The following is a 12,768-nucleotide window of genomic DNA, read 5'->3' on the forward strand; positions in this document are numbered from 1 at the left end:
CACTCCCAACATTCTCCTGGCTTGCTTGGGCCCTCCTGTCTCACCCTTCCAGCAGATACTGGTGTGGTTAAGTCCAGCACAAGGACCAGCACATGCAAACGTCAGGCTTCTTCCAGTTGTCTGAAGAAAGCTTCTTCTATTACTTCTTGATGATGCAGTCTGCTATAGACACTCACTGTGATGTTGTCCACATCAGTCTGCTCACTAATTCTAACACATAAATTCTCAATTGGCTCATCATTTGTCCCAAGGTAGAGCTTCATGCATTCCTGCTCCTCCTGCAAACTAACTTACCCTTCTTCTCAGGCTAAAAAAGCCCATTGTATCTGATTCAGTTTAACCAGTGAAAAGTCAACACAACCTTTTCTGTGCAGTTTGACACTCTGCTTCAAGCAAAATGTCTATAATCTTGCCCACCCCCCTCAGATATTGTTCATATCTTTACTTCAAACCCTCCCTCAGATAAATGTATTACTTCTAAATGAGCAATTGATAGCTGTCTAGCATAGACTGCCTATGAACAAAACACAGCACAAACTCTTGTGCAAAGTTTCTGACACTGTCCCTTTAACATGACTTGAACAAACTTCAAGGGCAGTTCTGAATTCTATTCAAACAATTCACCTTTTGATCTTTGCTGAGACTTCTCTAAAGTGCCAAGCCTAAAAACATGATTATTATACGAATCTTGTGCCAAACTCATTTACTGTCAGCTAGGACAGTTTACTGTAGACAGTCAGGGGATAAATGACTGGGAGTCACACACATTTATCCATTGGTAGTTTTCCTACAGAAGTAAGCTTAAGATCAATGAAACCAGTGGTGAACAAGGGAACTCTGCAAACAGTCTTGTTTGCTTCTGCAAGCTCATGCCCAGAATATGCAGTACGTGGCATATTTCTTTCTTTGAATGAACCTGAATATAGACAAATATAATTCATATCTTGTTAAAGAAAAGTTAATAAATGATAACCTGCTATGTCAGCAGTATGCATTTAGTACCTTTATTCCAGCATTTCTTAGCATCTCTAGAGTTGGTCTAACATCTGCTTGCAGCTGATCTTCTACTCCAGTCAGACACAGCAATTCCATTTCTCGCTCCAAACTCTCTACAACAGCAGCAACCTTCAGGTTTCTATCATGTATGCTTAACTTTGCTTGGTTATATCGACTCTGCACAAACACAAAACCACTTAAGAGTTTGCTATGACTCATAAAGTATACATTCAGTCTACCAATCAGTTATAATATGGATTCATTAAGCTAAATGTTTGTCTTTAAATATCTTTAACAAAGAACAAGGTTAAAATTTTACTTTACACCCAATGTTATACATTTTTTTTGACAAATCACCTCAAGAGAATGACTTCTGAAGAACTATTAAAAAGTAGGCATCACAGCATCTAAGCAGGAACTGCCCATATCTTTGAGAATAAGTATATTTTTTAGGTCATGCTGAAGCCAAAAAATTAACATTACACTAGCTTCTGGGAAAACACTATCCAGTCACATAACAAAGCAAAACAGTATCCTATGTATGACTGCAGAACGATCACTAATGAATGACAAAATCTCTAATAGATTGTGTGCCATACCTCAACTATCAGTATTTCAAATGCAAATAATCTTTTTTGCCACCTTAATAGAATAAAAAAGAGGAATGTTCTCCTTGGACTAACTAAATATGGTGAAGCACAAGATCACTCTGTCCCTTCATACCTCAAAATCCTGATACTGTTCTTCAGTCAGTGATTTTTTGGCAACAACCAGCGTACGCAGTCCTTCTCGTGCCATATTACCACACTAAATGGATCAAACCACAGAATATTTATGCAAATATTCAACCGTACGTACATGTTTTATACTATATGCTAACAGGAGATAAACATACCATAACTTTTGGTGTTTCTCTTAAGATTGTTTTGGAGAAGCCACAAACAGAATAAAAAGAAATTATACTTCATGTCCCCCAGATTAAGTGGTATGGTACTGGTAAACCAATTAGATTTCCTTTCCTAGCTTAAAGAAAATTTCTGTTAGGTTGAAGCTTTAAAATAAACTAAAGCCATTTTTGAGGCACCTAACAGAGCTATATTTTCTTTTTCCATTGAACGTACCTCTTATTAGAAAAATATCTACACATTAAAAATAGCCATGGCATAGCATGTCTTAATGAAAAACAAGGCTGTCCAGTGCAAAACACTTATTGATTTGACCCCATAAAGCTAAATAAATTAAACAAGTATTTTACAATTAATTGTGCATCATTATCGCCAAAAGTAATTTTTATGACATTTTGCTAGGTCTTGAGGGAGTTTAATTTATTCATGTCCCTGAATAAATCAAACTGCCCTGCAGCAGGTATTGATTCATATTGCCAATACCATTATGAACATACATGGTGTAATCATTGTATTAACATATTGTCTGTATGTAGGGTCAAAATGAGATGATTGCTGGTACCTACTAGAGCCACACAGTGAAAAACATTAACCAGTTTTGAAATTCAGACACTGGCTATTTTATATTAGCTTTAATAAATGTGGCAAAAAAATATTTTAATTTGGCTGCAACCCTTATTAAATTTCATAATTCATAATCATACCTCACTGCAGAATTTGATAAAACAAAGGCATTTCAGGATAAATAGGCTTATAGCAGAATACTTCTCAGAAGTAATTAGGTTTTATGTGAAAGGTCAGTCAATGAAAAACAAATTTCCTTAAGTAAGAACGTGTTCTGCTACGACTACCAGTTACGTTTTTCCTGTGGGTTATTCAAGAATTGCAAATAATTCTAATCCCTTAAAACCCATTCAGGATATATGTAACTGGACTTCAGAACCCATTACTGCATTGGCTTGGGTTCTCCTTTAACTTATTCCAATAATACCTAATATTTTGATTTTAAATTTGTAGTTTTTACAAAATTTTAATTTTTATAAATTTTAATTTTATTTCTTACCTCTTCTTCTAACCAATCATTGTACTGTACAATAGTGGACATTGCAATATCTGCACCCTTCATGTAAAATGTAATTTCTCCTGAAGATTCATCCTAAAATTTTAAAAAAGAAATAGAGGGGGAAAAAAATAAAGCTGTTTATACAGTCAAAACAATTACCTACCAATAACCTAATTGTCTTCTGAAGCAGTCAATGGATTATCATTTATAAAAGATGGAGCACCTTGCCAAGAGGTGGGTAAGTTTTATTACTTGATGTTACTACTTCCACTGACATCTCTGATGCCATCTAGATGCATATTCCCTACTTTCTCCTATAAGAGGATCAGTTGTAACTGAAGTCAATGTGAGCAACAGATTCTCAGCATTCTGAAACTGCCCGTCTAAATTTTAAAATATCACTGTTGTGCCCCCCCTAACTACTATTTTATTTCTTTGCTGGCATATACTCTCTAACCCACAACAGAAAGTTTGCTCTGTATCTTTGAAATACCTAAGTGACTGAAAATTTATAAATAACTTAGTGTAAATGCTTGTTACAGATGTTTTAATGATGAAACATTCATTGCATATTCAGGGAATTCACATGCAGGCAAATATAATCCAAAACAGGAGTTTCTGAGGTATGGTCTGTCACAGAAGGAATGGATTAGTCTGATTTGCAAGCTTCTTAGAGTATCTCTGAAGATGTCACTGTTAAACAGGCTCTTAGTGCCCACCTCACCTAATGAAATACAGACTTGCCAAGGTCATGCACGTATTCTGCCTGAAGTATCCTTGCTAAAGGCTGATGGCATGCCTGCTTGTCATCACAGGCAAATAAAAAATGGGATGAGTTTGACACCTATTTAACTGGGACTTGGCACTGATCTAACCATCTAACAACGTTGTCTGCTACAGTGTCTGATTTTAGGTAGGGAAAAGGTAGAATTATGTAGTGTGGATGGCTTAACATTCGCAGAGGTTTAAGCCTTCCTTTTAGCATCTTTAGCTTCCTTTCATGTGAGGTTTCAGTGATCATTACTATGCTCCCAGCTGGGCACCCAGGAGACAACTAAGCACATATCTGGTAAATCTTAGACCCTCTGGGTTGTGCTGTGTGTGCACGTCAGTTCAGTTATCAATACGGGGTCTGGAAAAGCAGCAGCGCTAGTAGTACAGAAAGATGCTAACTACTATTGTAAGAAATTTCAGCCATTGATTTATTCCTTGAAGAGGCAACATATTTTGTATGAAAGAAACAAATGGAAAATTAAAAACAAAGACTTAAAGGCAACTTGCAGCATCAGAGGCTAAGCATGAAATTGTGAAATTGAGAGAATGTAAGAGAAGAGTTTGTCCTTTACAAAGCTCTCTGCAACTTTAGGTTAGCCTGATTTTGCTACAATTGCTTGCCTAGTATTTCATGTGTACCTGTGTCAAAGGTATACTTTCCATTTGAAAATCTTGTGAAATGCATTCCCTGAACGACCAAGTTTCTATAAAATTTCATAAAAATAAATATTCAGTAAGAACAGTTTTTGAGAACACCAACACCCAGAACACCCCCAAAATTACCCTAACTATGATCCCCATGCGCTTGCTCTCAGAAGTGAAGGGAAAGATCTGCAGAATATAGTACGTCAGAATCTGCCCACCAGGGGTCTTCAGCTGCATTGAGGTCAAATCCCTGTTAACAAGAGTGAGACCGACACTCTCTGTCCACTGCACCAGAGCTACCTAAAGAAAGAAAAAAAGTAAAAAAAGAGACATGTTTAAGTGTGAAAGGTCTATTATACTGTCATATAAATTAGGCTAAAGCCAAACAACTGTTGCTAGGGTAAAAGTCTAAACTCTTCCAAGAATCTAGAAAAAAAAATGTGAATAGCAGTAGACTGAGTTCAAAATCTTAACACATCAAGTGAGTATTTTCTTTCAGAAAGCTTAGAAAAATTCTTAGGAAGAATATAAAAACTTATTTGATCTTATTCTTGCAAATGAGGTATTTAGAATATATTATTCAGAAATAACAGTTCTAATTAAAAAACCATATATACATATTCAACTATACTTAAAGGACATCCAACAGAAATTATGCAAAACCAGAATACAATTTCTGTACCAACAACACTGCTATGTAAGTAAATGATCTCGAGAGTATTTCCACAGAAAGTATTTTATTAGATCCCCACAATTACATGCAAGTTAAGACACTGTAATATGTAGTAAACACATAAACAAAGGATCTTCTTTTTAGCTTACTTTGTTCACTTGCACCATTTTATTACTTTGTTTCGACAACAATGTAATCATGTTCTTACCATATCAAATGAGATGGAAACCAAGTTTACAATACTGCATCCCACAAACATGCTTGTGAAAGCCCTTTTTACAAACCCAGAACTGCTGCATTATACAATCATCACTATTAGCTACCACTACATGGCATCTTAAATGCATGCATTAGAGATTTTTTTTTTAATTTTGCCGCTTTAAAGTGCATGACATCTAGCTTCTTCTATGTTATGCTTTAAATAATACATTAGGTATTTTTCTATCACCACCATGGTGTGGTTTATTCCTTCAAAAAATTAATACTTTAAGAAAACTGCTTTACTATTAGTTCATATACAAGCCATATTCCATATCTGAATGGGAGGTTTCTGATAAAAAAAATTTCTCATCCTCAATTCTATTTTTGTTTTTCCAAATGATAATCATTATTGGAAACCAGATTTTTAAATGACTAGAATGGTAATTATAATGAAGTTTACATGATTTTTATGGAACCTGCCTCTGCTATTAATTTCAGATAAGATGAAAAAAAAATAAAAATCAAGCAGTCTGATAGAAGACATGCAATTAGTAAAATCCCTAGATAAGTTAAACAGACATGACAACTAATGCTCACTAAGAATTTCACCCAAAGCAAGTAAATCACTGTAGCCTCTATGAAAATTTAAATTTGGAAAAAAAATATTTGTGTAAGCCCCTAAGAAAGCCTAGTAGTGCCATCTGTGTAGGCACCACCAAATGAAAATACAGAGAGATGTAGTTACAGAAGAGAATGCACTTTGAAAGGCATAATTTTAAAATCTCAAAAATCACAGGAAGTCTTTTTAGAGGTTTTTCTTCTTCAATAAAAATACCATATAAGCTGTAAGTGATCCAATACTCCCAAGGTTAATTTTCAATTTTCACAGTGAAAGGTAACTATTACATTCTGACCTGTAAATTGCATCTTTCTACTAATACCCTATCATCTCATTTATGTCCCTTTGCAGCTAGGGCTTAAGTATTCTATATTTGGTGACTTGCATCTGTTTATTATTTGGTTTATGCTTGGCTTCACCTACCATTTGAATTAACATTTTGCAGCACATTCATTTTGGATTCTTATACCTGGCCTACACACAACTACTTTTTTTTTTTTTCTTTTAAATTGATCAGTACAAATACCATAGTAGAAATAGTCAATAAGGCTCAAGAGTCAAATAGATGCCTAAAAGGCAACTGAACAAACTTGAGAGCAAGACATTAAATTTGACACTTGTCCTTCAGAATGAATTGGAGCAGCTAGACCTTAACAGCATCCAGAACAACATAGCCAGACCTTACCATTAAATATCTTTTAGAATATACAATTAAAAAAAAAAGTTATTTCACAAAGGGCATGTAAAGCTAAATTATAAATCTTAATAAATAAATATATACTGAATGGCTGGCTATGTAAAGTTCAGAAGAAGGATTCTTAGGTAAGTCTCTCTTCTTGAGGCTTTCTCTCTTCAAGTACATCTTTTTCTCTTCAATACATTTCTGAAACCTTACATTAAAATGTTCTTGCAATCTAGTGTGCATAGATCAAGAACCCCTAGAATGTCAGGTAAATGGAGCGGCTGTGGCTTCTACAGAGCTTGACATATTGGATGGAGTCAGATAAAGCAATCAAAGGTTGGACAAGCACAGGAGTCTTCATTGGTGATGCTACCATTTTGTTTTAAAAAAATCATTCTATTTATTTGCCAATAACCATTAATTTCCTAACATGCACAGATGAAATGTGTCGAGTTTACTGCATCCAGGTTAGGGACTTACTTGAATATTTTGTGTATCTTGTCCAGCTTATCATGAAGCTTCCCTTCTATGGAAATTTGCTGTCTGGGAGACAGAAGTACACTGGTAGATATATCCTCCCACTACTGACACACGGGCATGTACCTCAATCCACTAACTGTGTAGTGTTCTCAGGACAGGTAATGTAGGTGGAGTCAAAGAGAGCTTCTGTGGTTTCTAACTTGCTAGTTGTCTTCCTCCTCAGTAGCAATCCAAAGGGTAAAGACAGCTATCCACCTCTTGTGTGACAAAGTCAAAGTAGCAACTTCCAAATTAGCAATGAAGGTAGCAACTACTTGCATTATGAGATGGAAATGCAACAGATCTGACAAAAGCTACTGAGAAACACCTCTTGTTTAGTGTTTCTTACCCAAAATTTTTCAGATATTTGTGTTCGCCACATGCCTACTGTTGAGCTCTGGTTGCCTCTGTCAGCGGTGTCTCTCCAGTAGAGGCTACCTGACCCTCAGAGCTTCCATAGTTCACAGCCCCAAATATCAAACTCTTCAATTACCACAGCAGAGATTTCCATTCAAAGTCAAATTCGGAGACTTCATATAGAAACTCTCTCAACTCAAGCAGTAACTGTGTGACCCACAATGTAACCTACAGCAGTACCAGTTCAGGAGGTCTAAGTAGCTTCTCTGAGCAGGATGATGTATCCAGCTCAGTTATCTGAGGAACGTGTGCATCGTGAGAAGGGCACGAAGAGGGGAAACTTCAGAAGCACTGTTCTTACAGACCATGGCAGCCCTGCATACTAATTCCATGTTTTGGGGACATAATCATTCCATTTGTTTAGAAACATTCATTTACAGAACTAAATCAAAACAAGCAGCTTATAAATATCTTGGGTAGTTTCTAGAAAGTTTCATAAAGTACACAAGGTTTTTAAGTGACAGTGACACAGTTACCTATTTTATTAGTCACAAAACCTAAGCCTACTAGAGACAGAAAAATGAATAGTTAATGAATTATTATTAATCAATAGATATGGGAATGAACCCCATATCAAGCACAGAAAAAAACCCAAACCATTATTCCTGTTATGGACTCAGAACTGCATATTTAATTAGAACATTAGACTGATTTTAACCTAAAATAAATACTAGTCAACAATTTTAAAAAGCTTTAGAAAACATTTAAACTGATAGGCCACAAAAACTTTGGTATATTTAATTTTATTGTAAACCAATTACATTCTAAATTATTTTTTTTCAACTACGGTGCCAACATTTTCTAATTATTTTTCTACAGTAAGTTCTATTAGCCTATGACTCCTATTTAATAACCCCAGTGAAAATAATTATGTGGCAGAAAAATGCTACAAATATTTAAGCACACAAGTCAAGAGTCAAAATTAAGGCCAACATGTAAGATGAAACAGATTGTACATAGAAAGCATTTAAAGGAACAGCCATATCTTTATTTACTTTTACTCTGAGGATGAAAAAGTTAAGTACCCCCCTGCCCTATCAAATAACAGGAGTTTTGCTTCTCTCAAGAGTGGTGTTAGATGGCTTCAGGCCATTCAATCAGTATGTACAGGACTGTTCCTTACACAGCCCAACTCAAAGCCCATCTCTGAATTCTCCTGACCTCTCCCTGTGAGGGTGACTAACTTACACAAGGAAGGGCACTCTCATTCCCTCTCCGATTAACATCTTCCTTAGCTTCCTCTGGACCAACAGGAAATATCACTTATCACCCAGCTGTCTTACTAATTTTCAGTTTGGGGAATAACAACACTAAGTCCCTTTGCTCTGTGGAAAATGGTAACTACCTCTAGTTACTTATCATCTTGGGAGCATGATGGCATAAAGAAGTCCCAGTTAAAGAAAACCCAATCTGGTCACTCGCCTTGCTTTTGGACACATGGGGTTATAGATCCACAAAGTAGAGGTATTTGAAGCACTGCTGAATCCTGAAGACCTTCAGTTACTGGATCAATCCTAAAAGGCTGTTACTGCTTGTCAGAAGACCCAAAAAATGCCCTAAGGCTCTTCTTGCTTGCTTTAGATACTACATCAATCAGGACTGGAACATGCAAACCATCATACTGCTACCAGTCCCTTTGAATTCTGGGCTGTTTGAAACTGAGCTGCTCTTTGGAACCTAATCCACTAATTTTGGTTTTTATAATAGAATATTATTTTTAGAGAGAAAGCAGAAGTGGAAAAAAACAAACAAAAAACAACAACCCACCCCACTCTTAGCTTGGGTAAACTGAAACAGAGATTGGATCCTTACCTGACTCAAACATAACCTTTTATCAATCAAGACAGAATAGTAATGTATTTCTGTGAAAAAATATTCAAAACCCTATTTAGACGGAAGGCCCTGAGTGCACCCTCCTTCCTACGAGTTTAACCAGATGCATTCAAGGTCATCTCACTGTTAAGAGCTGTGATGAAGAAACAGCTCAAAAGCCTCCATGGAGGCTGCCGTCCCCCTTTTACTTGGCTCTCATGCTTGGTCCTGAGCATGCTACACTGCAGTCACATTGCAGCTATGCCCACACTTGGCCACGTACCCCACTGTTGTGGTGCTGACAGACATGACCTCGTGGCTTTGGACCTGCCTCACTCACCAGACTGTGGCTAATACTGGTTACTGTCTTGGGACCTGATCCTGACTTAATGATTTGACTTCTTGGCTTGAATTCAGATGTGCCTCATCACCAGAGATCTGTACAACAATCTATACTTTTGACTGCCTCTGGTTTCCATCATGAGACATGTTCTTTCCACCTCGCTTGGATATTGTGGGGCTGTACACCTCATCATTGAGGCTACTGCCTCTAGCACCCTGGCTATCATGCTCAGCTCCTGGCTTTGCTTTCCTTGTGGGCCAGACTGCCATTGCTGCTCCCTAGCAGAAATATCTAACTGCTCACTATTTACAAAGTGTTGCTCAAAACAGTTTATGACCAACTAATTGTCACTTTCAACATACAATATCCCTTCTGAGCTAAAATCAGGTTAAGAAAAAGATATACCACCTAGCAGCTGGTGTTGGCAGTTCTCTACCCCATCCAGCAGTTTGGGAGTTCCCCACAGTTGTGCTGACAGCTTTTCTGGAGTCAGGCTATCAACTTGACCACTTAAACTGAAAAATGACCCATATAAATAACTGCTTCGAAGATTTTGGCATATATGAGGGAGCAGTTTGTAGGGTGAGAAAGAAGGACTAGGGATGGAAATTTTGTAAGCTAGCTTTGCTGCTCAGAAGAACTCTCATGTAACCAACTTCATTTATTTCAGAGTACTTAAGAGCATCTTCACTTCAGACAATAGGATCTACTTTCAAAATCAGGTTGCCATGTAAGGTATACAGAGGTTCTATGTGTGGTATTTTGAAGTTAAGGCTATTGGTTTGGAAACAGGGAAGAAGTGAGATTTCTTTTTCCCTCTGCCTGAGTGTTCCCAACAGTTTCTGTTTGGATTGTTCAACAACTACTCACATATGTTTCCAATCAGCACTGGTTTGTTTATATTTATAAACAATAATTTGATAACTAACATTTGCAGTTTATCACTTTTCATCGAGAAACTTAGTAATTAAAATAAAATTATTAACGTAAAAATACAGCTTGATCATGTGAAAAAACTGCTGATCAATATTCAAGACAAGCTACGGAGTAGTTATTCTTTGTGGGTCTCGAAGGTCATGAAAGCGATGGTTTTATGCCACCGAGTGATTTGCTTTTCACAATACATTGACAAAACAACACAATTAGTCTTGCTTCAATAAGCACACACAATAAAATGAATTAAACAATACAACATGTCTCATACATTACAGCTTCACTTTTGTAAACACAAAAGCTGCTTCACTAAGGGCATATCATTTCCCTGTCTGTTTTTAAATGATTGGCTTCGTACCCTTGTAATTAATTTTAGCAACTCTGTTGTTTCTGGACAGAAATGTTGGAATTAAATAACTGACCACACTTTAAGGTAGTATTTAAATATTTGAAATCCTGGAATTAGAAATGCTTGAGAATATAACAGTGCAGGACAAAGCATAACCAATAAATAGCTGGTTTATGAGAGTAAGCACTCATTAAAAATCGTGACTGATCAATCTTTTCTGACCAAGGGGAGCAAAGGTCTTCAGAGGCTCCTGTTCATAGCATGCCCCTGAATTGCTTGGGTCTGTGACCTTTGAACCCCATTGCTTTACCTACTTAGCTCATACCCTTTTATGATTGTTCATTACATTAAGGTAGCTGGCTTTCTACAGATGAGCTGAACCCACACCTATGATGGCCAAGTAGGAGCTGTTTTAATTTTTTCAGTGACTTCTCAGTGAATGTTTATTGTTTGCTATGCTACAGCTGTAGAGGACAAGTGACAGACAAATGAAACTTTCCACTCTTTCAGAGAAAATGAAATATTGATCACTTATCATAAGAAACAAAGAGCCTGGCATAAGTAGGGTTCACATTATGAATACAAAATCAGTTACTTATCTCAGGTTACTCTAACAATAGATAAATACATCTTTTATGATGAATGTACCTACTTCTAAATGTGCATACTTTGTTATGGTTATATTTTATCTGTATATGGATGCACACAAACACACACAGATGTGAAGAATTTCAAATGAATTCCTCAAGTCATTTCATTAAGGGTATAGCATGTCAACGTATTACTAAACTGCTTCTTATACCTTCCTGTATGGAAGAATAGTTTATACTTACACATTATTCTCTGCTCTTTATATGCTATGGTGATACCATGCAATATTATATAATGCAACAGACAACTGTGCAAATAACATCTTCTTTCAAAAGACTGCAATCAAGCCAGATCCATAAACAAAATCTAAGAGAACAGAGTTGTAATGTTGAAAAAGTACAATGCATAAAACTGGTTAAGTCTATTAAATGATAATGTTGCTTATTAACCAAATATGTTGTGATAGGTCAGCGCTGAGGTTAAACAGAAAACATCAATTGAACCATTTCCCTAAATAAAGCTCCAGGGTGCAATATTCAAAGCACTTTATTCAATAAAAAATGCTTTTAAAATGGTACTTCGGTGATTGGGAAACATTGGCATCATCCGTCAACCTAACTGCAGGAAAGTTCAATAAGCTAAATAATGAACCATTTACATTATTTTCCTTAGGCTCCAGTGATTTGCAAACATTGCATCAATAGAACTCTTTAAAAAATTATGATAAAGACCTGCTAGTCTTTCAACTCTTAGGCTTTTTGCTGTCATGCTGCAATTTTTATGCTGTTTAAATGTGTTTTGTAGCTTCATCTTTTTATAAGACTCCATTTAGCATCAATTTCTCATTATATTAAAGCATATTTGTTCAATATGATAATTTTACTAGTGTTTCAAGTATTTGAGAAATGAAAAGGAAATTTAATGCTGTCTGTTCTAAAATGTAAGTTTTTAATTTCACTGTCATATAGTTTGAATGTATGAGTCGAGATTATTAAAAAAAACATTATTAAAAGGATACCTGTGCTTTCTCTTTGTTGAAGCACTAACAGTTTCTTTGTTGCTGATTTCCTCTTCTACTTCCCTTTCCACCCTGAGTCCCAGATCTGTCATGTTAGCACTTTATCAACTTTCCTCTTTCCAAGGTCAAATTCCCTACTGTCTTCCCAGGGCACCACTTGCATAATTCTCAAGTCTTACAGCTGTTTCCTTTAGCAAATATGGGCAGAGAATTGCTCTTTATGGTAAT

The 12,768-nt window shown here is 36.2% G+C and overlaps 1 protein-coding gene across 4 annotated transcripts in view; it reads right to left on the minus strand.

Moving 5' to 3' along the window:
• Positions 1-12,768, minus strand: part of ATP9B (ATPase phospholipid transporting 9B (putative)) — a 172,258-nt gene that overhangs the window by 17,711 nt on the left and 141,779 nt on the right. For all 4 annotated transcript variants that reach the window (XM_074870554.1, XM_074870545.1, XM_074870536.1 and 1 more), the window contains 4 exons: positions 4,522-4,683; positions 2,965-3,057; positions 1,720-1,803; positions 1,003-1,173 (listed from right to left, as the gene is read on the minus strand). In XM_074870554.1, the coding sequence (XP_074726655.1) occupies positions 1,003-1,173; positions 1,720-1,803; positions 2,965-3,057; positions 4,522-4,683 (510 nt within the window). The remainder of the gene's footprint in view (positions 1-1,002; positions 1,174-1,719; positions 1,804-2,964; positions 3,058-4,521; positions 4,684-12,768) is intronic.

Source organism: Strix uralensis, chromosome 1 (genome assembly GCF_047716275.1).
Source record: "Strix uralensis isolate ZFMK-TIS-50842 chromosome 1, bStrUra1, whole genome shotgun sequence".
NCBI lineage: Eukaryota > Metazoa > Chordata > Aves > Strigiformes > Strigidae > Strix > Strix uralensis.